Below are 24,492 nucleotides of genomic sequence, written 5' to 3'. Positions count from 1 at the left end.
GGTTTTGTATAGGGCTAACTTTTAGATTTCTCCTGCTTTCTATTCCTTCTCCTAGTCACAGACAGGATTTTGTTGTTGTGAATTTTATGCATTTATGTTTTTTATTTTTTTAAAGATTTTCTTTATGTATTTGACAGAGAGAGACACAGCGAGAGAGGGAACACAAGCAGGGGGAGTGGGAGAGGGAGAAGCAGGCTTCCTGACGAGCAGGGAGCCTGATGCGGGGCTCGTGATCCCAGGACCCTGGGATCATGACCTGAGCCGAAGGCAGACGGTTAACGACTGAACCACCCAGGCGCCTGGGAAAAGACTGAAATTGTATTTCTGTTGTATATGTGTCTTAATGACACTTTGTTAATAAGTATATATTTGATGATATTTTATTAAAAGGATACAATTGCACTGATATACATAAATCAAGAACTTTGGCCCTAGTAAATTGGTTTCTGGATTTGTCATGTCTAAGGAATAACTTAGGGAAAAGTAGGTTTAGCCAGATTCTTAGAGGGATAAGACTCTGAGACAAGACAAGACAGTGGTTGAGAAAAAAGCCCACGGTTGGAATCAGACTTACCTGGTTTCAGATATTGGCCATGCTACCAGATAAGGTTTTGGGTGAATTACTAAACTCTGCAACTCACTTTCTTCAGTGTAGACTGGAGGGATTATTAGAACCCATCTTTTTGTGAGAAAGAAAGAAATGAAATAATATATGTAAATTGCTGCTTTGAATCGTTTTCTGGAAGAAGGTGAGATTGAATTAATAAATTAAAAAGTATACGTATTAATGTCTGACACTGAGTACCTGGTGAATAAATGCTATTGTGATTAGAGAAAGAATAGTAAAACTTTCTTTTCCATGGATCACTCAGGTTTTACCCAGTTTATCCACCAGGGGGGAAATTATTCTGTCACTCTACTGTCTATCAAGAAAAAGTTGCCACTCCTACAACACTTAATAAGGAAGTTGATTTTGTTGCTGATCTCTATTTAGTGAGGTAGGAGTTGTAGAGAACTTAAATGCAAGTCTTAATTCACTTCACATCTTCACTGTTTCTTAGATTAATCTTCCTCAGGCCTTCACATCTTAGTTTGTTTTAAGGGTTAAGTCCTAATGGTAGTGAAATCTAGTACTTCTTCAATTTCAGACTGTATAAAATTTGAAATGATCAGAAATAGACTTAATATGTAACATTTGACATTTGCTCATTTAAAGGGTACAAAGGAAGAAAGAATATGGAAGCATCTAATAAACTTCAACAAAAGCTAGCTATAATTCAAAGAAACAGGTTTTTTTTCTATTGACTATTTAAGAAATAAATGTGTATTATGTATCTAAAGAGACTGCACTTAAAATATATTTCTATTAAAAAATTTTTCAAGCACTTATAAACCTAAGATGTAGTATAATAAACTGCTATGGGCCCTTCAGACTTCTTGAGAATTACCAGCACGTTGCCTGTTTATTTCACCACTTCACCGTCTTGACTAATTTATAGCAAATTCCTAACTTAATCATTCCATCTGTCGGTTTCAGTTGACAAGGACGAAGTCCCCTTTTGAAAGTACATGCCATCATCATCCCTCCAGAAAAATCAGTGTTTTTGTACATCATCAAATAGCCAGGTGGCATTCATGCTTCCCTTCCTGTCTAATCTTCATCGTCTTCTTTAAAAAATGGTTTAAATCAGGGTCCAAACAAGATCTATGAATTATGATATTGTGCTTTATTAATATGTCACTCAAATCTCTTAATCTAAGTTTCAGATTTCCTCTTCCATGGATTTTTTTACTCCTGGCCTGTGCGTGTGTATGTGTCTGTGTGGCAGAAAGCCAAGTTTTTATCCTATATGCAGCAGTGGCTCTCAAGTCTCTTTGACCCTCTTAAGAATGACTGAAAACCCCAAAGAGCTATTGTTTGTATGGGTTATATCTATTAATATTTTCTGTATTTAAAATTAAAATACATAATTTAAACTATTTACTTAAAAATAACGGTAGCAAGCCCATTATGTTAATACATGTCTGCACAGTTTTCATGAAACATAATCATAGTTTCCATAATGGAAAAATGAGAGAAGTGGCACTGTGTTCCATTTTTGAAAATCTCTTTCATGTCTGGCTTAATAGAAAATAGCTGGATTTTCATATCTGCTTCTGCATTCAATCTGTTGCAATATGTTGTTTTGGTTGAGGTGTATGAAGAAAATCTGCTTTACACAGATGTGGGGTTGGAAAAGGGGAGGAGTATTTTAAGTTTTTTCATTAAATGGTGGACATCCTTCTGTGATACTACACCAAAAGTTGACAAGTGGTAGTTTCTTAAAGGTAAGTTGCAGTAGGCAATTTGAAACCCTGACAATGAACTTTTCATACTACATTAAAATCCATTGGTCTGTCATACACTTAAATGGATCCTTTCCATGCATAATTTTGTGACATCAAGCATGGTTATTTGGAAAATACTGCTTCACTGAGTTATGCAAATCTCCCAAATGTTGACATATGTCAAATATAAAATATTTTAAAAATCCTATTCATGACTATTACCACCCATCTCCTTAGAAAAGTATTTAGCTACTGGGAAGCTGTCAAGATCATGGTGGTAGATACATGTTTTCCAAAATCATGGTTTTCCCTTGAATGCTCAAATTGTGTCTTCAGCAACAAATGCTGTCAGTGTTTTCCTTGTCGCTGACAGGCTCACTTCATTTATTTTTGACAAAATATTTGCCAGATATCCAAACCTGAATGAACAAGAGTTTGTTAAATCAATGGCATCCCATGGAAAAAGCAGCTCATTCAGCTTGCATCTCAAACAGTTCACAGGTGCTCTTCCTTGGTACTTTGACACACCCAAGCGCTCTGTGTGTGCTTCCCCTTTCATCACACAGAATATTAAAAAGATGTGTATTTACATATCAAGACTTAATGAAAGCTGTGACTTGACTTCATCAAGGATGATCTCTAGTGAAACTGGTGTTTCCTGTAAGTGCAAGGTGGTAAAGGAGGCAATGACTACTCCTACCCTCGGGTGCCCTATTTACTCATCGTCGCTTCTGTCCCATCGATGCAGATGTCAACATAGCAAAGAAAGCAAATCATTTTTATGAAAATAGTTTTGACTTCTTGGGCCTTTTGAAAGGGTCTCAGGTCCTCCCAGCGTGTGTGGACCACACTTTGAGAATTGTTGCTAAGAGTTTCTGACAGTCTGAATTTTACTCCCTCTCTATTTTTACGGTGTGATTTAACATGTCTCTTTGTCTCTGGTATTTCCTGTAACTAGACTTGATCAGATTAGGTTTGGTTTGGTTTTTTCTTGGCAAGACGACTTCACAGATGGTGTTGGGTTTGTATTCTTAGTGGTCATCGATGGCCATTGCCAAAGCCATTCATTTACCGAGGATTGAAAACGGTAATGTTTCAGTATTGCCATTCCTTATTTTTTTAAAATTTTTTTTAAGGGTAAAGTGGGCATTTTATTTATTTGTACTTAAACCTGTAAACCAGTCAGCCAAACTGGTACTATTATCATGATACATTAAAATACAAAACCTCTTTCTACAAATACTAGAAAAATGAACAAATTAACAGTTGAGGTTATTAACAAGAAAAGCCTCACAATCTCAGAAGATACAAATTATCCTTCATCACACGTCTTTGTATCTTCACTTCCTATTCTTTAGGTTAGATTCTAGAGCCTAAAGCTATCTACATTAGGATTGTATCTAGTTATCTATAGCCAGAAACACTTTTTATCATATTGTCCATAGCAGCTAATGCTACTGAAACCTCTTTGACTCCAATCGTACCCCCTCAATGGACACAATAAGAATAATGGGTGGGGCGCCTGGGTGGCTCAGTCGTTAAGCATCTGCCTTCGGCTCAGGTCATAATCCCAGGATCCTGGGATCACGAGCCCCGCATCAGGCTCCCTGCTCCGCAGGAAGCCTGCTTCTCCCTCTCCCGCTCCCCCTGCTTGTGTTCCCTCTCTTGCTGTGTCTCTCTCTGTCAAATAAATAAAATCTTAAAAAAAAAAAAAAAAGAATAATGGGAAACAGAATATGGAGGCAGAGATATGTAGGACCTTAAAAGACAAAGCCTAGGAGAAGTAGTATAGCCACCGCCCAAACTGAGATCGAATAATATACTCATAGTCACACAGCTTCGGGCTCTGTGTTCACAGAGTAATTTGGAAACAAATCCATTATTTGCTGGGTACTAAAATACTTAGCGGATTGTTGTATTACACTATGGCTTTCCCCAGAAGTTTCTAAGATGGACTCCAAATCGCTGATGGAATTTTGCTGGAATTGGATCTGGGGCTACAGGGATTCCTCTCCACGGTTCTGGAGCTTATTGTTCCAGGCTTGGGGGCACCAGGTCTGACTGGTTCAGGAATGGTTGCTCCAAGACTGGCCATTCCAGGAGTGGTTGCTCCAAGACTGGCTGTTTCAGGTCTGGTTGTTCCAATTCGGGTTATTCCAGGTCTGGTTGCTCCATACTGGAAGGTTTCTGGAAGTGTTCCTCAGGTATCCCTGGTGGTAGGAATAGAAGCCTGGGTATTCTGTGGTTGCTGTGCTGTTCTGAGTCACACTCTTGCTCTCCTCTGGTCAATGGTTTTTCTGCACCTCTTGTATTTCATTCTCTGGTTCTGGAACCAGGTCTTCACCTGCTTATAGCTAAGGTTCAGAATGTTGGAAAGTTCTTGCATCTGCTGGAGACTGAGGTATTTCTGTCTCTGAAATCAATCATTGAGGACATAGAGTTGGGTCAGAACACGGTCCTGATCTGTTTCTTGCCCTGGGCCGTGTCTTCCTTCCTCACTGTTGTCTCTTCACCAGAAGTGGGTGGTAGTTTTACCCTGGGACTGGTGGAGGAGTCGGGGCTGTCCTGAACAAGCAGATCAATAGAGGAAGGAAGAGGAGAGACAGTCTGCACGTGACGTGTCTCAGCAGATGACATTTTGCAGGGATGCATAATTTTCTTCAGGCCCATAAATCTTAGGCATTGGAGAAGAGTCCCTAGAACTGGGTGCTTCGGGGCCAGGCGGGCATTGGGGCAGAGCTGGATCCTTGCGAATTCTCAGTTAATCCTGTCTCTCCTTCTCTATTTATTAGCAGGAACTCTTTCTAAACTGAAACTTCCTCTCACCAATGATTTGGCTACCCTGAGATGCAGTTCCCATGGGTCTCATGCAATGTAGGCAGGGTAAATCCTTGTTTCTTTTTCCAGATAATGAGTTGGTTCCCTTGTAGTCTCAAAAGGTGATCAATGAAGTGTTCTTGGTTGGTTTGTTTGTTTTCAATATCAATATGAACTCATGGATTTAAACTTCCTTGATGTGTTTCAGTTCTTTGCAGGAATCCTGTCCTTAGTTTGGCCAGCAGGAGCCTCTTCAAGTTGGCTTCTGAGTTCTTTTGATATGATCTCTGTTGTCTTTGATAGCTTCCTTGCTTTTTGTTGACCAGTTCCAGATTCATCTTGCACATCTGCCACTGAGCAGAAACCAGCCCCTTCTCTGGGAAGACCTCAGAGAAATGGTATTTAGAGACCACAGTCTGAGCAAGTGGCTGCTCATTACTGTTGGTTGTTTCTAGATTTTGTCACTGGGCAAAGCTAGAAAATATGCATATTTCTTAAAGGTTAAAGTGCATTATGAATTCATACTGACACTTTCATTCAAATTTAGGACTTACCCATCTTTCATTGCTTATTAATGACACCAACATAATTACTTACTTTTTTTTATCCCATACCACATAGACAGCAGTCTCGGAATAACAGTATCAATGTGACCACTAACAGTGTGATTATGGAAAACTGTTTTGCAGTTTTTAAAAAAATGCAAATTAAAAGCATTATCACAGTTAGCTAGTTGACTTGGTTATCTTAACATAGCCTTATTATTAGTGTTTGCTGTATATTTTAAGACTGCTTCCCTATTTCCCAGAACATCAAATTGGCAGATATCTCGACTGAATTAAATTAATCAATTTACTGAAAGAATCAATCACCCTGTGAATTCATTGAATTGACACAGCACACTTAATTGACAAGTTTAGTGTAGATGACAGTCCTCATGGACTGGCATTTTCTTGTTCTTTTTTATTATCTAAATGGCTTCATTTTGTTTATTAACATTATTATTAATATTAATTCTGTTCTTTATACCCACTCTCTTTTCAATATCTTAAAGCAACAACAACAAAAAAACTACTTAGTGGGCAACAATTTCTATTTATATATGTCATGATTTTTTATTTTAGATGAATATGCTATGAAACAAAGAATTCCTTTTTAAGAATAGAAAAGTTGACACTTTCTAATTTATAAATTTTAGTAATATTGTTTCTTCTATAATTTACCAGGGATTACACTAAGAAAAACATGATATTTTTGAAGCATTTATTTCTAGATCTATGGATATGAGATTTGTGATCAAGAAAATTACGTAATTAAGGGAAACTGAGGCAGTGGCCACTAAAATAAAAACTGATTTGTAAGTAGAATATTTAATGATATGCCTTTCCCCCCCCTTCCAGGTTCAAAAATAAATCATGACTGAATCTGCCTCTAGCACAAGTGGTCAAGAGTTTGATGTATTCAGTGTTATGGACTGGAAAGATGGAGTAGGCACATTACCCGGAAGTGACTTAAAGGTAAGCTGTCTTTATTAAATACAGTTATCTGTGTGTGTTTATGAAAATAAATTTAACTAAATATGTGAGAGAAGAATTAAAAGCATTAAGCATAACCCTCTAGGCTTCATATGATGCCCAGATCTCTACAGTAAATTTTCAAGACAATTTGAAATGCTGACGACTTGGCAGAAGTCTTTGTCACTTGGGGTGGTAGATGGGAATATTTTGGCAATATGTTCTTATTTTGCAGAAGTTGAATTGTAGCTTCCAGAGGATCATCCCAGGTTTGACTTTATCATGATGGACAATAAATATGGAAATGGTAGGCTTAGAAGACCTAGCTTCCTATGTTTTTTAGTTATGAACTTTATAACTTTAAATGAATAACCACATTCCCTGTGCCCTAGTTTTCTCTATTAAAAACTGGAAAGGTTAAAATATTGAATAGACAGGGTTATTCTCCTCCCTTAAATTATTTATACTATAAATATGGATTTTTATATAATCACTTGTTCAAAAGCTGGTCCTTCCTGTAAACCAGGTTGCTTTTATATAGATGAGAACTCTCTTCAGAGAGTGATGCTTCAGTCTGCTCCTTTCCTGTGTGCTCATCTTGCCCCTTTTCTCAAGCCTCCCTAAACCCATGGCAGGACCACCTCTGCTGCCCTATGAAACATAGTTATGCAAGCGCTCATCCGGGAAGCCAGTCACCCCCACCTCTCATTTCTAATGTGTTTTTGCTCTAATCCTATCTCTGGGACCTTGAACCTGTCTGTGGCCTTTTAGACTTTGTGTTTGTATGTGGTTACTCAGGTGTTTGAACTTCTAATCACCCTAACTGGCTGTTTCTTGGCTTTCCTCTGTAGTGGTTGGTGTTGTGGTCTATCTTGAATAGAAGTTCCTGCCCCCAAATAGTGGCTTCCTGGAATCCAGTACCTTTTAGTGGCTACTTGACAAGTATGTCAGCCAAGCCCATTCTAGTTCATCCTCAGTGGTGAGATCTGGACAATCCGTCATTGGAAGAATACTTAGATTTTAGTTGGATTAGGTTGAATTAAGTGCAGTGTGCCAATGTATTTATCTATCTGGGTTTAGCTTAACAAAAATACTGCAGTGAGGTTCATTGAAATCTGGAAAGGAGATATGATTTTTAGTTTTAGTTCTGTATGACCTTGAACAAGTCAGTTAGTCTCTTTGGGCCAGTTTCCTTTTTGGTGAAATAAGGAATTAAATGAATACTCAGGATTTTATCTGCTCTAACATTCTCCAAATGTTCATCTGGATTAGATATGATGGGAATCGAGTGCTGAAATTTGTGAGAAAAAAAACTGTTCCAGACGCTTATAATGTCAGCCTCATAGTAGCTACATGAGCTTTGTCAAGTTATTTAAATTTCCTAAGTTTCAGAATCTTTATCTATAAAATGAGGAAATAGGATCTATGTCACAAGGTGGTTATAAGGATTGAAAAAAATAACATATGGAAACACTTAACAAATTATATCTTTTCTGGCTTTGTGATATATTATGTAAGCTGCCTTTTTTTTTTTATTGCTTTATTCTTGTATTTTCCTTGTACATTTTTGTCCCTTCTCAACTGTGTTATTTTGATGTCAGGTAGATGATGAAATTTATAACTTTTGTGCAGTTAGATTTTGAACTTTCCATCCCTAAGAAATTTAAATTGCCTGAAGGTTTTCTAAACAGTGGGTTTTAGGAATTAACCTATTACTTTTATTAAGGTAATCAGGTAATTAAGCCACTTAGTGGGTATTATAATCTGGTTTATTTTATTTGACTTTTAGGTTCATCTAATTACCTAGGTAATTGCCATGTATCCAATTCACTATATGTACTGTAGACGGTTTGAAACCCCACTTCTAAAAAAAAAAAATTAAAAAATTTTTTTTGTACTTTATAACCATTTTTACCTGAAGAGATTGAAGAACAAGCCAGTTGATTATGTTACTTAGGATTTCTAAATCACCTGCTTCTCGTATTAATGTCTGAGTTGTTTAAGAGACCTGACTGAGAAATTGATTTTTCACAAAAATAAGATACTAAAAAAAAGAACTTTGAATAAAGCATGAGATTTACTCTCTGACATCGTGCCTTGTCTATCTTACATTACTGAAGCTTCTGTTTTTAAATGGGTATAGGTATGTGGATTTCCTCATAAACAAGGTGCTCTCCTAAGACAGCCAGCTCAGATTAGTGCAGCCCATATAATCAGCTAATACACAGAAGTCAGTTTCTTATCATGGGAACAGGTTTTTATATGCTTCAGTTTACTGCCATTTTGAAAGAACGTTTCTCTGTAAAACGTTGCTGGCCAATCAAGTTATGTCACTCTTCTGCTTAAAATCCTTTAGCAGTTTCCTGTCTTTCATGGCAAAGTTTATCACAGAAGTTTTTGGTGATCTGGCCGCTACTTTCCTCCAGCTGCATCTCATTTCACCCTTCTGTGCCATCTTGTTTCCTTTCCAGCCCAACTAGCTAGTTGAAGGCTTCAAACCTTGGTCTGTTCATGCTTTTTCCTGTTGCTGGAATCCCCTTGCCCCTCTTCATCCTGGACTAACCAATCTTTATATAAAACGGAGTGCAAAATCTTTTCATTTGGGTGCAGCAGTGGAAAGAATAGAGAGCTTACTCTCTGATGAGCACTTTATCTGCATCTTTTTATTTAATCCTTTTCTTTAACAGTGACAGTTCTTGTCACTGTTGTCAGTTTACAGATGGGAAAACAGAGGCCCAGAATGGTTAAAGCATTTGCTCAAGGTCAAGATATTGGCAGAACTGCGTCTAAAGCCGGGTTTTTCTGATACTGAAATCGATTCTCTTAATACTACTATACTACTGTCTAAAGGGAGAAAATGTTTTCATAACAAAAGAGATATAGGGAGAATGTTAGCGCAATTTAGAGGAGGTATTATTTTAGCTGGAGGGATCAGGAAGGCTTTGGGAAGTAGCTGTCATGTGGGCTTCAGGTGTCTGAAAATAGGTCGGCATCGATGTGAAGACTTCTGCCGGCAGGGATGGTAGGCAAGAAAGAGAAGGACTAGCCTAAGAAAGTATAGTGTTAGGGGAGAACGGCAAGTGTCCACTGGCCCTCTTGGAAATATTATAGTCATCCACAAGACATTTTTGCTTAAACAAGCTTTGGAAACTGTACCACTGCCTAATTATTCTGTAAAGTGGCAAATTAGTATTTGTAGATTGATTTCTCAGGACCAGCCATACAAACAGGCAGGTATTAAGTGGTAGTGGGAAGGTGCATGGTAGGGCTCCCTGTCCCTAAGCAGTTTCTCTCTCTGAACTTCTAATTGATGTCTGAAATTTATCCACAGAGAATTATTCCTCTGGGTCATAAGGATTTAGCTGTTTGAAATCCTTTAGTAAAATGCAGATGCACTCCTGGGAGTGCATCTTATCTAGTAAGAATAGTTGCCACTTAACTGAGAGCAAGACCCTGCAGCAGCAATGCAGGAACCCAACTGAAAAATTCACTGTGCTTAGTGCAGTTTTGCCTTGTTGTGATGAATGTTCAGAAATGTGTAGTTACCAAAATCTTTGCTCTTAAAACAGATCAGTAAGTAGAACTCACATTTCAACATGGAAAGTAATAAAACAAAAATAGTAACCTCGGCAGCGTCTTTTAGTAATCTATTATTAAAGACGGGCAAAAATCAGCGAAGGATCCTTTGCCTCTACAAGAAAAAATAAAGAAGAGAATTGAATCAATTAAAGGTAGTTCAAGCCAAGCTAAACAAACCAACCTTTGCAACCCCTTGTATATTTCAGGCATAATTGTTTTCTGACTGACCTAGTTGTATCCACTAACAGAACAAATTACAATGTCAGCTGATGTGTTTGATGTGCTTAATAAATTTCTTTTGTAAAGTTTATAATTTTGATGTTCTTGATTATGGAATGGAGCCACTCAATAAATTTTTATGCTGCTTTTTAGATGCCTAAGTTAAAAGAACTAATAACTTTGAAAAAAGAAATAAGAGGGATTATTTCAAGTCTCCATGGCTCTAAAACCATTCATAAAAGCATTCCCCATTTCAGAACCTGAGGGTTTTATTGGGGGAAAAAAATGTTAGGGAATGTGTCAGTCTTTCTGGAATTCCATCTGTGGAACTCCAGTAATGCTGGCAGCACCTAACAGCCTATGTGGTCCAGCATTTTCTACAATAGCAACATTGTGAAAGACAGTAAATCCAAATTGAGAAGCCAGAAAAAAAAAAAAAAAATTAATCCCTATGTCTTTTTGCATACAATAGGATACTTTGAAAACACTTGGAGGTTAATTTTTGAGATAAAGTAACTTTGGTGAGATGTTCTTTACTTTTTCAGGGTTATAGGATGCCTTTGGGAATATGATGAAACTTATGAACCCGATCCCCAGAAAAATATATATGTGCTCCTGACGTAATTTTGCATGTATTTCATGGGATTCATCAATCTCCTGAAGTCCAACTATGGATCCCTGGCTTACAGGAGTTAATTGTGTCCCTGAGTGTTGTGACATCTTTACTTTGTACTTTGGCTGTAGTTCAGTTACTGGCAATAAGTATTAGAAGGAAAAGATAATTGGGATTAATTGTTGTATTGTGGGAATATTATCTTTTAACTTTGAGAGTAGTTGAGCCTAAAGCTTCCAAGTGTCATAACTCTGAATGTTTATTTAAAGATTCCACTGAGTGGTGTTCTCTTTCTCAGTGTTGGAAATGCAGGGTGCCTCCCAGCTTAGCGGCAATTTGGAAACTTAATACCACAGGAGACTCTCAGTGTAATGCAAATGGTGCTGTTTCTCACATTTTATAGTTTTCAAATAGGTATAAATTAACATCAGCATATAATAAAAGTAAAATTACTTACCTGAACTGAATGACAAAGGTCATGCCTATTGTTTTGTTAAACTTTCATGCAGAATTTATTTTTTGTCTTACTCTTTAATATCATTAATTAGTAACATTATGGCTTGTTTTTTCTACTCTTGCCCAGTAGATGGTACTGTCAGCTTTATTTTGAAATATTCCCTTTTCAGAGTAGACCATTTAAAATGTTTTTTTTCCAAAAAGTAAAGTTATTTTTAGCTCTTTTCCTCTCAGTTACCTTTTTGCCACTTCCTAGACTGATATTTTTAGGTGAGCACACTAGGTATAGTAAACATATGTTAGCTGGGAACTTCTATCTGAAATACGTAGTAGAAAACATTTTCACTTTTATTAACAATTTCAGCTTTGTCGGCCTAAAGAGCTTTTAATCACTGTAGAGTACATGCATAAAATTTTTTAAGGTGCCGTGTTTTCCTGGTGGAAAGAATAGTAATTTTTGCTTCAGCTTTTTCTGACTGGTAGTCTGAATGATTAAATGAATCCTCCTGTGGGCATGTTGACTAAATAGATGTTTTAGATTGGGGAGTGGAAGGTCTTAAGTTTCACTACTACATATTGGCATGCTCATCCATATTTCTGTGAAAGATCTAAAAACTTTAAGCAAAAAAGTTTTATAATCTTTTGAATCGTGAGCTTTCCAGTTTTTCACCAGCTGTCAAAATTAGTGGATCCTTGGGGCGCCTGGGTGGCTCAGTTGGTTAAGCGACTGCCTTCGGCTCAGGTCATGATCCTGGAGTCCCGGGATCGAGTCCCGCATCAGGCTCCCTGCTCTGCAGGGAGTCTGCTTCTCCCTCTGACCCTCCCCCCTCTCATGTGCTCTCTCTCTCATTCTCTATGTCTCAAATAAATAAATAAAATCTTTAAAAAAAAAAATTAGTGGATCCTTGGTGTCATTTTATTTTATGGAAAAACAGAGGACTATGGAAAACTTTGAACTTCATGAATAGGAGAGAAAACTTAGTTGTTTCAAAGGGGATTGGGGGAGTGGGGTCCCTGCACGTAGATAGTAGTTAAGCCTTCAACACATGCACAGTACAACCAGGCTATTGCAGAAACATATTTGATTTGAAGCTTGCCATGAGATGAGAGGAAATTTTCAAAATTTGGAATCAAAATGTCCATGAAATCAAAATGCCTATAATTTTTAGTGATAGCATTGGCCAGTAGCTAGTAGATTTGTTCAGATCTCCATAGACTTTACCAGTTGTTTTGGAGGACTCCAGGTGAATAGGATGGAGAATTCCAAAAAGCAGTGAAAGAAAGAAGTATGGAGCTGGGGCTCACATGGTCACACATCAGCCTTCCTTGTCTACATCTTGGAAATATAAGGAGATGCGAGTGCAGGTCATTATTTCTGGAAGAGAGATTTCTTTCTCTTGGCCTAGGTGAACTTGGGTGAGACAAGTTGATTCCTGGGAAAACAGTCATTCTTCTTTTACTAATTTTGATTACTAAGTAAGTAGTAATACGAAATAAGGAAGAAAAAAAAAGTCCTAGCAAAAACTGGTGTTTGAATTTATAGAGTACACGGAGTGAGCAGTCAGTTCTACTGACACAGTGTAGGGTTGGTTGGTTATCGTACTCGAAGAAGTACCTTGCTGCTTTTGTTCTGTTTTCCCTTCCCTGAATCCCCAAATTAGTAAAATGCAAAGAACTTAATATTAGTAGAGGGCTTATCTAGATATATTTGCTGAAATGAACTTTTAAAGCATAATTACTTTGCTTAAAGACTATACGTGTCAGCCATGAAACAATTACCATTTTGAGTGGTTTTGTAAATGTCGCCTCTTTCCACCATGTTGTCTCTAGTTTCGGGTGAACGAGTTTGGAGCCCTGGAAGTTATCACAGATGAGAGTGAGATGGAAAACGTGAAAAAAGCAACAGCTACCACAACTTGGATGGTACCAACTGCTCAAGAAGGTAAGAATGGGTCGTCTGCAGGGCCTTTCTTTCTTTTGAGAGTTTTAAAATAAGACTATCTGGTTTTATAATAGGCTGGAACTTTGAAAATCCTGGGTGATTTTCATGTCATGTGTTCTTAAGTAAATTTCTATAACAAAACTCATATGGACCCAACTTTTATATTTTAAAATAACTATAAACTGTCTTCTTTCCTAATGCCAGATCTGTAATAGGACAAGGTTAATTGGAAATTATCAAGTAAATCCAGTGTTGTAATAGCCTACCCAGGTGATTTAGCCAAAAGTCTGCCACTTTTTTCTCATCTACTCCGATGGTTGTAACTAACACCTATATGCTGATGACTCCTAAATCTATATCTCCAGCCCCGACCTCTCCCCCGAGCTCCAGGCCCGTATTTCCACCTGCCTACTGGACATCTCCACCTGGATGTCCCACAGGTACCTCAAACTCCACATGTCTGAAATACGATTCATCTTCTATTTCTTTCTTCCCTTCCCCCAAACCTGCTCTTTCCTCTATAACCCATATTTCAGTTGGTGGTAGCACCATCCACCCAGTGGACAAGTAAGAAATCTAGGAGTCATCCTGAATTTGTCCTCCCCCGGTCCCACGGCCTGTTACTCAACCCTCTTGGTTTTTATTTCCTAAATACGTCTCAGATCTGGCTTTTTCTACTAATGATCACTGCCACTGCCTCAGTGTAGGTCCTTGTCAGCTCTCACCTGAACTATTGCAGACTCCACCTCGAGAATCACTCTGCTGCTGATTTCACCTAATTGATCCCACACCTTGAAGTCAGAGGAGCTTTTGTAGATCGCTTATCTGACACTTCACTGATTTCTTACTGTCTCTGTAGCCGAACATACAAAGATCTGGGTGGCACCACCCACGGGCTTACGGTGTCCTTGCTCTCTGTTCTGTCTGTACACGGTGTCCTGGTAGTGCTGGCAACGCTGAATTCCATGTCATTCTCCCAGCACATCATGTGGTATTGTGCTCCCTTGCTTTTGCCCCTGCTCTTTCTTCTGGCCGGGATGCCACTTCTCTCTTTGTCCAGTTGGTAAATGCCTCTGGGCCTTCAAAACCCAGTTGAGGCTTTATATGAGACAGTCCTTCCCTGACCTCAGTCCAGGCCGAGTGAATCACTTCTTCTGTACTCCTTCTGGAACTTGTTCATACTTTAATTGCATGTATCACATTTTTTTATAAATATTGGTTTTCTTGCCTGTCTTCTCTTCTAGACTGTGAGCTCTCTTGGGCAAGGTCTGTACTATCATTATCAGTGTCTAGCATAAATTGGTGCCTAATAAATGTTTGCTGAATGAATGATTAGCCTAACAAATTCAGGCAAAAGGAAGCGTGAGTTCCTAAATGATTTGGATCATTATGGTTTAGGAGACCCTTTACATGAAAAGTCGCATAGGTGGTGATTTAGCCACTTTAGCAGAACAAAGCCACTCATCAAAAGGTAAACAACATAGATAACCCTTTTTAAGTTGTGTCAAAGATACATCTATAAAATAGGATTCTGTAGGTTGACAGTTTCATCTTCCGAGTTTAGTAATGAAATTTTCTTTATTTTACTTTGAACTCTGTAGAAAAAGCCTTGGATAAACTTTTATCTTTTCTGCAGAATATTTTTTGTTGGGTAAATGATTTGAATGATTCCTGCCAAGTCCATTCTCTTCCCCCTCCCACGAACTATAGATCGGTCATTCATTCATTCAACAAACATTATTCTTTTATTGTGTCGCTAACAAAATTATTAGAGGAAAAAGTGTAAATGTATTTTGGAATGTTTTCTGTCATGGCTTTCACTGTTTTTGTTTTTGTTTTTATTTTTGTTTTTTCCTCCTTTTCGTCTTCTAGTCTTTTCGGAGAAGACTGGGATGCCTTTCAGGTTGAAGGATCCAGTGAAAGTAGAAGGGCTTCAATTCTGTGAGAACTGTTGTCATTATGGCAATGTAGATGAGTGTCTTTCTGGAGGAAGCTATTGCAGCCAGAATTGTGCCCGGCATATCAAAGACAAGTAGGTTTTTGCCCTGTTCCATCTGTAAAACGGGTTTTAGAGTCCAACGTCATGGTGCTTGGGAATACAGAGGCGGTCTGACATCTGTCCCCCACTCATGCCCTTTTTTTCCCCCAGACACTTTTCCTTTAGAGACGCGTGGACCCTGACCCCATTACTTCCATCATGTCTGGTCTGAGTTGTACTGCATAAGTCCTGTCTGCAAGGGTGACCTGTGTCTCTTCAGCCTTTTGATGACCTCGTGTGCTCCCTAGCGGAGAGTATTTCAGTGTCTCTGGACCACATACATTTTGATGATACGGATGTTTATGGAAAAGCAGTTTTGTTTATATGTGGGGGGTTCTTAGGTAACTCACCCAAAACTCCACCAATGAAACGGAGCCACCACAAACCGGGGACCAGCTGAATGAAGATGGCCGTAGAGAGTTGTGTAATGAGTTGCCCGACCTCAGACCTCAGCGCAGACTGAGGTTTAGGAGACAGAGTTGTGCTCTGTGGCTGACAGTGCTGTGGGCCTTGGCCATTTGGGGACTGTCTGACAAGTTCAGCTAATCACCACGGTGCATTTTTGCATATAATTTTGTACCACAAAGCAGTGACTTGACCCTTATATTTTCGTGGCATTTCCCATGTATTTTCACCAGCATAAGCCTGGGAATTGTCTGTTTTTGTTGGCCAGCTTTTATTTTACAAAGTTACACTTGGCCTTTTTTCAGTTGCACTTGTCATTCTTTTTTTTTTTTCTTTAAATTTTATTATTTATTAGAGAGAGAGAGAGTGAGAGAGAGAGCGCAAGAGGGGGTAGGGTTAGAGGGAGAAGCAGACTCCCCGCCAAGCAGGGAGTCCAATGTGGGACTCGATCCCGGGACTCCGGGATCCTGACCTGAGCCGAAGGCAGTCGCTTAACCAACTGAGCCACCCAGGCGCCCCTGCACTTGTCATTCTTAATAATTGCTAGATCCTTGCATTAAAATGGCCCTGAAGACTAAAACATCTCTAAATAATTGATTCTTTTATTAGTGTGGATGGCAGATGTGAAAGACAGATGATTTTAAACTTGTTAGAGCCTGTTTCACATACAGCGCTGATCCCCTTTTGAAATTAATATATAAGCTAATTTCCATTTTCTACCCTGAGCTGTTACACATGACAGTGGTTCCAAGTGTTCCTTAGCTATGAAATTCTGATGCCTACACTCTTCTTCTGGTGGCTCATGTTTTTCCTTTGGAGGATAATTTTTTTTTTTAAGTTGCATGATAATCAACATGTAGATGTTTGATAGGTATTGTTTCCTGTCACTATTTTGGGTTTATAAACACAACAGAGATCAGAAGGAAGAAAGGGACATAGGTGAAGACAACGAGGAAGAAGATCCTAAGTGTAGTCGGAAGAAGAAACCGAAATTATCTCTGAAAGCTGACTCCAAGGAGGATGGAGAAGAGAGAGATGACGAGATGGTTAGTATCTCCTGCGCACCTACCAAGGGGCACGGGGGCTGCTTCTTAGGAGAGTAGCACCCCGGTCAGAGGCACTGACTTCCATTGGTGGTTCCATGACACTCCATGGTACTGTCGGCAAGTTACCTCCCGACCCTCTTCTTGGTGTCACTGTCCACCTTTCAAAATGGGAATAGTAATAGGACTCCTCCCTCAGGCTGAAGAAGTAGGATGTGCTGAAATTTATTACTGATGGGAGAGGCCACAGCAAAATCTTCAATCTCTCTCAATAGCAAAAATGTCAATCCCATTTTGGTAAATTGCAGATCTCATAAAACTATGCAAGTAGGTAGAAAATGGCAGACAAATGTCAGGTATATTTAGGGGAAACTAATTCAGAATGTGCTAATTAAAACATAAATATCTTATTCCTAAAGTATATATTCGTGATCCTGTATGAAAAGAGAACTTTGAGGTCTTGAAGACTTCCCCTTCAGATCAGTGTTGAGCCACCAATTATTTGCTGGTCTCTCTCCTAGGAGCTGGGAAGACAGGGATGTGCGGCAGCAGGAGAACAGGATCTCTTCTCAGGGACACCACATTCTTTTAAGGGGACATCTAATAAACAGGAGACACGGCAGCCTGTGATAAGTGCTGTGGGAGAATAAAGGAGGGCACCAGGAGTGGTTTACTCCTTTAAGCTGGGTTGTTAGGGAGGCCTCCCAGAGGAGGTGGCACGAACAGTGTGGTCTGGATGATAAGAGGGAGCCAGCTTTGTAAAAGAAGGACTGAGGAGGCCCCAGGGCAACGGAATGGGGGGGGGGGGGAAGAGCCCCTAAGGCAAGAACCTGTGTGACGCGTTTTGTTTGAGGAAATAAAGAAAGACCTTTTAGTTGAGCCTTACAGGTTAAGGGGGAGTGGAGTAAGATGAAGTTGAAGAGGTCCAGGCCATGTAAGGCTTCATGAGAAACCAGACTAGTGGGGTTTCATTCTGTTTTGTGTGTGATGGGAAGCCACTGGAAGGTTGAGGGCAAGGAAATACGGTGATATGATTTATGTTTTAAAGTGATGGCTCTAGCGTTGTTATGTGGGACCGAGAATGAAATCAGGGAAACCCACAGTTTATTGCAGTAGACTCATTAAGAGGGCTACAGAGGATAGAAGTCACTGGATTTAGGGTAGGTGTTGGAGGCAGGGTCATCACGGTGTGTGAGGGAGAGAGAAGAATCAGGAATAACTCAGGTTTTGGCTTGAACAGTTCACTGGATAATGACGCCATTTATCGAGGATGGGAAGGCCAGACTGGAGGTCAGAATCTAGAGTCCTTTGGCGTGGTGAGTTTGAGATGCTCATTAGGTGTCCAAGTGGAGATCCCAGGTGGGCGGTTGGATACATGAGTGTGGTGTCAGGGAAGAGGTCAGGGCATACAGACTGGGGATATTTGGCAGACAGACGATATTTAAAACCCAGGGAGAGGGGTTCAATAGAGAAGAGAAAGGAAGTGGGTTAGAGGAGATACCAGCAAAGGGACTGAGAAAGACAGGCCAGTGGGGTGTGAGGAAAATCCGAACACAGTGGTCAAGGAGCTATAAGAAGCAAGTGCTCCAAGAAGGCAGGGGTTGGTATCTGTGCTGGTGCAGAGTGTGATTCTTGGAAACGTTCTTATTTTGTAATGACCTCAGGCCAAAAGCAACACAGTTCTCAAATGACCTATATTCTTTCTTTCTTTAAAAGTTACGAAGTGAAATTGAAGAAACGTACAAAAAATAATAATGCTTTCTGACAGCTCTCTAACTTTTCATTGGTGCCAGTTTCATGCTCTTTTAAAATCATTAATTGTCCTTTCTTGCTGTAGGAGAACAAACAAGATGGAAGAATCCTGAGGGGTTCACAGAGAGCCCGAAGGAAAAGACGAGGTGATTCGGCTGTATTGAAGCAGGGTAAGTTGATGAAAGAAAGGTTTTACTTGTGGCTTTATGAAGTGGAAAACATTTCACACAGGTAGACATTTTAGTCTTAATTGTAATGTACACTAGGGCAGTGAAGATATTGTTTTGGGTTTTTCTTTGATTAAATTTTGTCAATAAAAATCAGGGTTTTGAAGAAGTAGATAAGGAAAAAAATGGAAATTTGAACTGTTGAGTAGTGTCCATGCAAACATGAAAACATCTTCCTATATTTTTCCATCAAATAGGTTTTTTTTTCCTACTTTTGCACATTGACTAAAACCTTTGTTCTTGTTCATTTCCTAAGACTTTAAGTTTCTAATGTTTCCTCTCAAACCACAACCTCCTAATGGGGAACGATTTTTGTTTCTGTCATTGCTCCTTAGGCAACACTTTATTTTTATGATGAATCCAGTCCTCAGACCCTTTCCTTTTATAATTGACTGGATGACCTTGCCTCCTTATTAAGCATGGTCCTGAGCTCATTTCCATTGAGGCCTCAGTGTCCTCCGGTAGGGTTTTGTCTCGCCTTTTTGACCCATCCCATCTGCCCGCCAGCCCTTCATGTTAGGGCAGCCCCACCGCCGACCTGACCGTTCATGTTGTCCCTGCAAACCGGGGCCAGGAAGCCAGTGTGCCTCCTCGCCGCGTGGACGCGCTCCTTGCTCGTTCATCTCTCAGTTCCTCAAAGACAGCTTCAACTATCTCTGCCTGCCTCAGGCACACAGCCTAACTCTTATATTCTTGGGGGAGATGACCTTCTGTTTTACATCACTGAGATGAGAGGGGGTAAATTTCTCACTCTGGTCTCTGCCTCACAAATGTTTTAACCTTTCTCTCCCTTCTGCTTTTCTACCTTCGGGGTCCTGGCTCTTCTGGGACCTTGTTCTCCAGTCATTTATTTTTTTCTCCCTTAGGTATTCAGAATTTCTTTTTTCTTTTCATGGGCTCCATCTTAGCCTGCTCAAATCTCATTCGCCAAATAACTTTCGCTACCCATCAAGGTATTATGCTCTTCCTTTCAGTTCTATTATTTGTTAAATTAATCCAAAATAAAATTGATATTGGCTGGCTGCATGTCTTTATCACTTACAGATTCTTTGGGAGCTCAAAATCTGGCCCTTGCTGAATTGACCACCCCCTCTCCTCCCAAATTAGCAGCCATTCCCTCAGCACTCAGTGCACTGGCCTCTTCTTAGTCCTTAGCTTCTTGATTTCAGGAAACATTTTTTGATCATCTTGTTTCACGATACTGCTCTATCTTGGTTTCCTGTGTTTTGGCCTTCATTTATTCTAAATTCTTCTGCTGCTTTCTTCTGCCATCATAACTGGTCATACACCACCGTTTATTCCTTAGCTTTTGCTTCTTTGGAAGAGGGGCCAGGAGGAGACGGAACTGCCAGCCATGGAAGTAAAAGAATGGCCCGGCAGAGTAGTGGTTCGGGAAGTGAGACTTCACAAGATACACCTTTGACTTCTTAGATTTGGGAACCCTACTAGCCTATTAGTCTCACTTGCTTTTCAGGTTTGCCTCCTAAAGGAAAGAAAGCCTGGTGCTGGGCATCCTATCTGGAGGAGGAAAAGGCTGTGGCAGTGCCCGCGAAGCTCTTCAAGGAGGTACGGACTCTTCTAGAAAACACTGTCTGCATTGTCTGTAAGGGCGTTGTCTACAAGGGCGAAAGCTCTGGAATTCTGATCTGGAATTAGCGTTGTTTGTTTAGGAAATGTGACTTGGGATAATTTCTCAAGCATATTGTTTTTCGTGAGTGTATTTATGTGGAGGGGTAAGTGCGAGGGCAGCTAACGTTAATATATGCTGACCACCACCTCCCCCCCCCCGTGCCACATGCATGGGCACATGTCGAGATACACATGCTCTTTCTCTCAACCTTTACTGGGCTTTCACTCAGTAATTTTAAGAGGGGTACCTCGACTACTGCCGAAAAGCTCGTAGATAAAGAAAACCTGGCATGAAATTTCATGTCAACATTACGGTTTTGGGAGAAATGAAAATGAGTTAGAGGTTTATATAATATCACAACAAAAATCTAAAAGCAGGTTATTGTATTTTATTAACTGTAATAAAAACATTTTGTTTTAAGTGACTTAAGCTCAGAAGTATAGGTACCAAGTGTGGTTCTGAGTGGGAGCTGCCATCCTCGGGCTAAACCTGGGGTCAGGAGGCTTTTTCTGTAAAAGGGCCAGATGGTCTGTGTTTTAGACTTTGTGGGGCATCTGGTCTCAGTGGCAGCAACTCAGTTCTGTTGTTGTAATGAAAGCAGCCATAGACAATATATAAAGGAAGGGCTATGGCCATGTTCTTGTAAAACTTTATTTATAAAAACAGGTTGTGGGCTGGATTTGACCCATAGAGTGTAGTCCGCTGAACCTTGTTTTAAATTATTTAATTATATTTAATCATGGCGTGTAATAAATCCTCCACTGATACCTTGTTAGATATGCATTCAGATAAGCGGTTTTAAAAAATGATGAATAGTAAATGTTATGATGATTACATCTATATTAAGAATATTTAATTTAAACGTAATTGTAATTACGTATGGACTTGTTCTATCTGATTATTTTCTGTAACTTTGATTCTTTGTAGAATAGACTTTTTTACATTAAAAAAAGTTTAAATATACCTAATTACTTGAATCAGTAAAACAGTCATGTAATTCACCCTGTAAAAGTACTAGAAGAATGTGAAGTATGTCCCTCAGAGCCCTGTCCTCTAGGTCCCAGATTTGCCTCTCCCAGTAATAAGTGATTACTGTTACCAGTTCTTCCATCCCCTTCCTAGAAAATTGTATGTGCAGATAAGCAGTAGATATACACAGATCCTGTCCTCCCCATTTTCAACCAAATGGTAACATGTCATACTGTTTTCGACTTTGCTTTTTTTTTTTTTAAACTTAGTTTGGAAAGGAGTCCATCTCAGTTCATGAATCCCTTCATCATTCTTTTATATTCATACTATGACATCTTATGTCTGTTCCATAACAAGTTAAGCTGCTCCCTGTTGGTTGACACATACATGTTAATATATGACACATACACGACAACCACAAATAAATGTTTTGGTGAATGACCTTGTACACCTGTCATTTTGCACATACTCTGGGTATCTCTTTGGATAATTTCCCAGAATTAGAATTGCTGAGACAAACCGCATGTCCTGTTCGCATAGATACTGGGAGGTGGTTAGAGGTTGTGCCGGTTTCGACCCCTGCTAGATGTATGTATGCGCCTGTCCTCCCAGAGCCTTGCCCGCACTGTGTTACCAGACTTTTTGATCTTGACAAACCTGATTAGGAGAAGTATGTTTTAGTGTAATTTTACTTTGTATGACTCTCATGGGTGAGGTTGAACATCTTTTCAGATACGTAAAACTTTTCCCTTTCTGTGACCTGTGTATAGTCTTTGTTCATTTATCGTTGGATTATTTGGTGGTCCTTTTCTTTTGGATTTTTAAGAATTATTTATGTATTTGTTAGTCTTTATTTAAGAATGGTAATTATTCACATTTTAATTGGACGTTCAGGATAAAATACTAAAACTGCTGTCATTTTGCATTTTAGTATCAGTCCTTTCCATATAACAAAAATGGGTTTAAAGTTGGCATGAAGTTAGAAGGTGTGGACCCTGAGCATCAGTCTGTGTACTGTGTCCTCACTGTGGCTGAGGTAAGCCTTGCCTTGTCTTTATTTTTGCAATACAGTGGTGATTCTGGGGTTTTAATAATGGGAAAAGGTGCCATTTGTTCAGTGCTTATTTCATGCCAGGCATTGTACTTACTGCTTTGTGCGTTAACTCACTGAATCTCTACAAGAATCCTATGCAGGTCATGTTTTTTCATTCCTGTTCTATAGGTAAAGGAACTGAGGCTCAGAGAGGTTAAGTGATGTATGCAGGGCCACACAGCTTCAAAGTGATAGAACCAGGATTTGACCCCAGGTCCATCTGACTCCATAGCTTTGGTCGTACTGTGGTTCCTTCACATAGGAAACAGACCAACAGGGGCGTCTGGGTGCCTCAGTCAGTTAAGAGTCTGCCTTTAGCTCAGGTCATGATCCCAGAGTCCTGGGATGGAGCCCTACATCAGGCTCCTTGCTCAGTGGGGAGTCTGCTTCTCCCTCTCCCTCCACGCCTCCCCTCCCCATCTTGTTCTCTCTCCCTCTCAAATAATTAAATAAAATCTTAAAAAGAAAAAGAACTAGACCAACAGATATTTGTGTATTTTTTAGTATTTCAAGGTACCTCTGTGAAATTTTTTAGGAAAAATTGTCCAAGTCTATTTATATATATGTCAGTCTAGTATATTACTGAGAGCATTTCTTAGAATTTATTTTTTCCTCCTGTGCAGAATTCACTTTTTCCTCCTGTGCTAGCCTCCACCTTCCTCCCTCTCTTGAGCCAGGGGTATGTGTCTTTAAAAATTCTCCCGAAGGGGCACCTAGGTGGCTCAGTAGGTTGGGCATCCAACTTTTGAGCTCAGCTCAGGTCATGATCTCAGGGTCATGGGATCAAGCCTCGCATCACACTCAGTGTGGAGTTGGCGTGAGATTCTCTCCCTCTGCCCATCCCCACACTCAAGTGCCCTCTGTCTCGAAAACAAAATAAATAAAGTCTTTAAAAATTCCCCCCAAAAGAATAAGATGATCTCTTGTGTATTAGTTTTAGTTATCATAATATTCTTTCAGTGACTTAGTGAATTTGTAAGAAGCTTGGCTCCTGTGGAACACAGTAACATCTGATGGATGATGACAATTATGGTAAATAATGATGATATACAGTTACATAGAGAGGACCATGGGACAGATGCTGAGCTTAGTGCTTGCCATATATTAGCTCATCTTAGTTCCCTAAATAATTGAGGAAGCATTGTGAAGAAGCAGATTCAGTTAAGTGTAGACTGCTTTTGAGAAGTTTAGCTGTAAAAAAGGGGATCTTTTTAAGGTGTGTGTGTTGTGTGTGTTCCAACTCCTCGTTTTGAAGGAGATATATTTTAGTTTGTCTAGCTTTTTACTATAATAGTAATGTTTGCTCATCATGAAAACTTCAACTAGTATAAGAACATACATTAAAATAGGGACGCCTGGGTGTCTCAGTCGGTTGAGCGTCTGCCTTTGGCTCAGGTCATGATCCCAGGGTCCTGGGATCGAGCCCCGTGTCAGGCTCCCTGCTCAGTGGGGAGTTTGCTTCTCCCTATCCCACTCCCCCTGCTTGTGTTCCCTCTCCCTCTCTCTCTCTCTCAAATAAATAAATAAAATAGTTTTTTAAAAAAAGAATATACATTATAAGAAAAGTCCTCTCTCACACTCCTTGCTTTTCCTTATTCCAGATCCCAGAGATAATGACCCTTATGCATTCACTGTGTTCCATCCAGATGTTTTCTCTACTTGTAAAAATATATATACGTATATTTTTCTCTTTTTTACATATAAATGGTATAATACATAATTTTTGGAACTTGCTTTTATGACAGTGTATCTTATATTTTATATACATATTATTTTTAAGCACTGGGTGGTGTTCCATTTTACTAATTTGCTGTAATTCATTTAATTTCTCTCATATTGATGAACAAATGAGTGGTCTTCACTTTCT

The 24,492-nt window shown here is 39.4% G+C and overlaps 1 protein-coding gene and 1 pseudogene across 2 annotated transcripts in view; one reads left to right on the top strand and one right to left on the bottom strand.

Moving 5' to 3' along the window:
• L3MBTL3 (L3MBTL histone methyl-lysine binding protein 3) overlaps window positions 1-24,492 on the top strand; it is a 121,360-nt gene that overhangs the window by 19,009 nt on the left and 77,859 nt on the right. Inside the window, exons 3-10 of one of the 2 annotated variants that reach the window (XM_044917673.1) lie at window positions 6,546-6,662; window positions 13,357-13,468; window positions 13,834-13,908; window positions 15,341-15,500; window positions 16,825-16,957; window positions 18,792-18,876; window positions 20,408-20,499; window positions 22,464-22,568. In XM_044917673.1, coding sequence (XP_044773608.1) covers window positions 6,561-6,662; window positions 13,357-13,468; window positions 13,834-13,908; window positions 15,341-15,500; window positions 16,825-16,957; window positions 18,792-18,876; window positions 20,408-20,499; window positions 22,464-22,568 — 864 coding nt within the window. In that variant the 5' untranslated portion in view covers window positions 6,546-6,560. The remainder of the gene's footprint in view (window positions 1-6,545; window positions 6,663-13,356; window positions 13,469-13,833; window positions 13,909-15,340; window positions 15,501-16,824; window positions 16,958-18,791; window positions 18,877-20,407; window positions 20,500-22,463; window positions 22,569-24,492) is intronic. The other variant, XM_044917674.1, reaches the window with a different exon arrangement.
• LOC110583249 lies at window positions 4,158-5,703 on the bottom strand (annotated as a pseudogene).

This window comes from Neomonachus schauinslandi, chromosome 8, assembly GCF_002201575.2.
Source record: "Neomonachus schauinslandi chromosome 8, ASM220157v2, whole genome shotgun sequence".
Lineage (NCBI taxonomy): Eukaryota > Metazoa > Chordata > Mammalia > Carnivora > Phocidae > Neomonachus > Neomonachus schauinslandi.
This window is presented reverse-complemented; position numbering and strand designations above follow the sequence as displayed.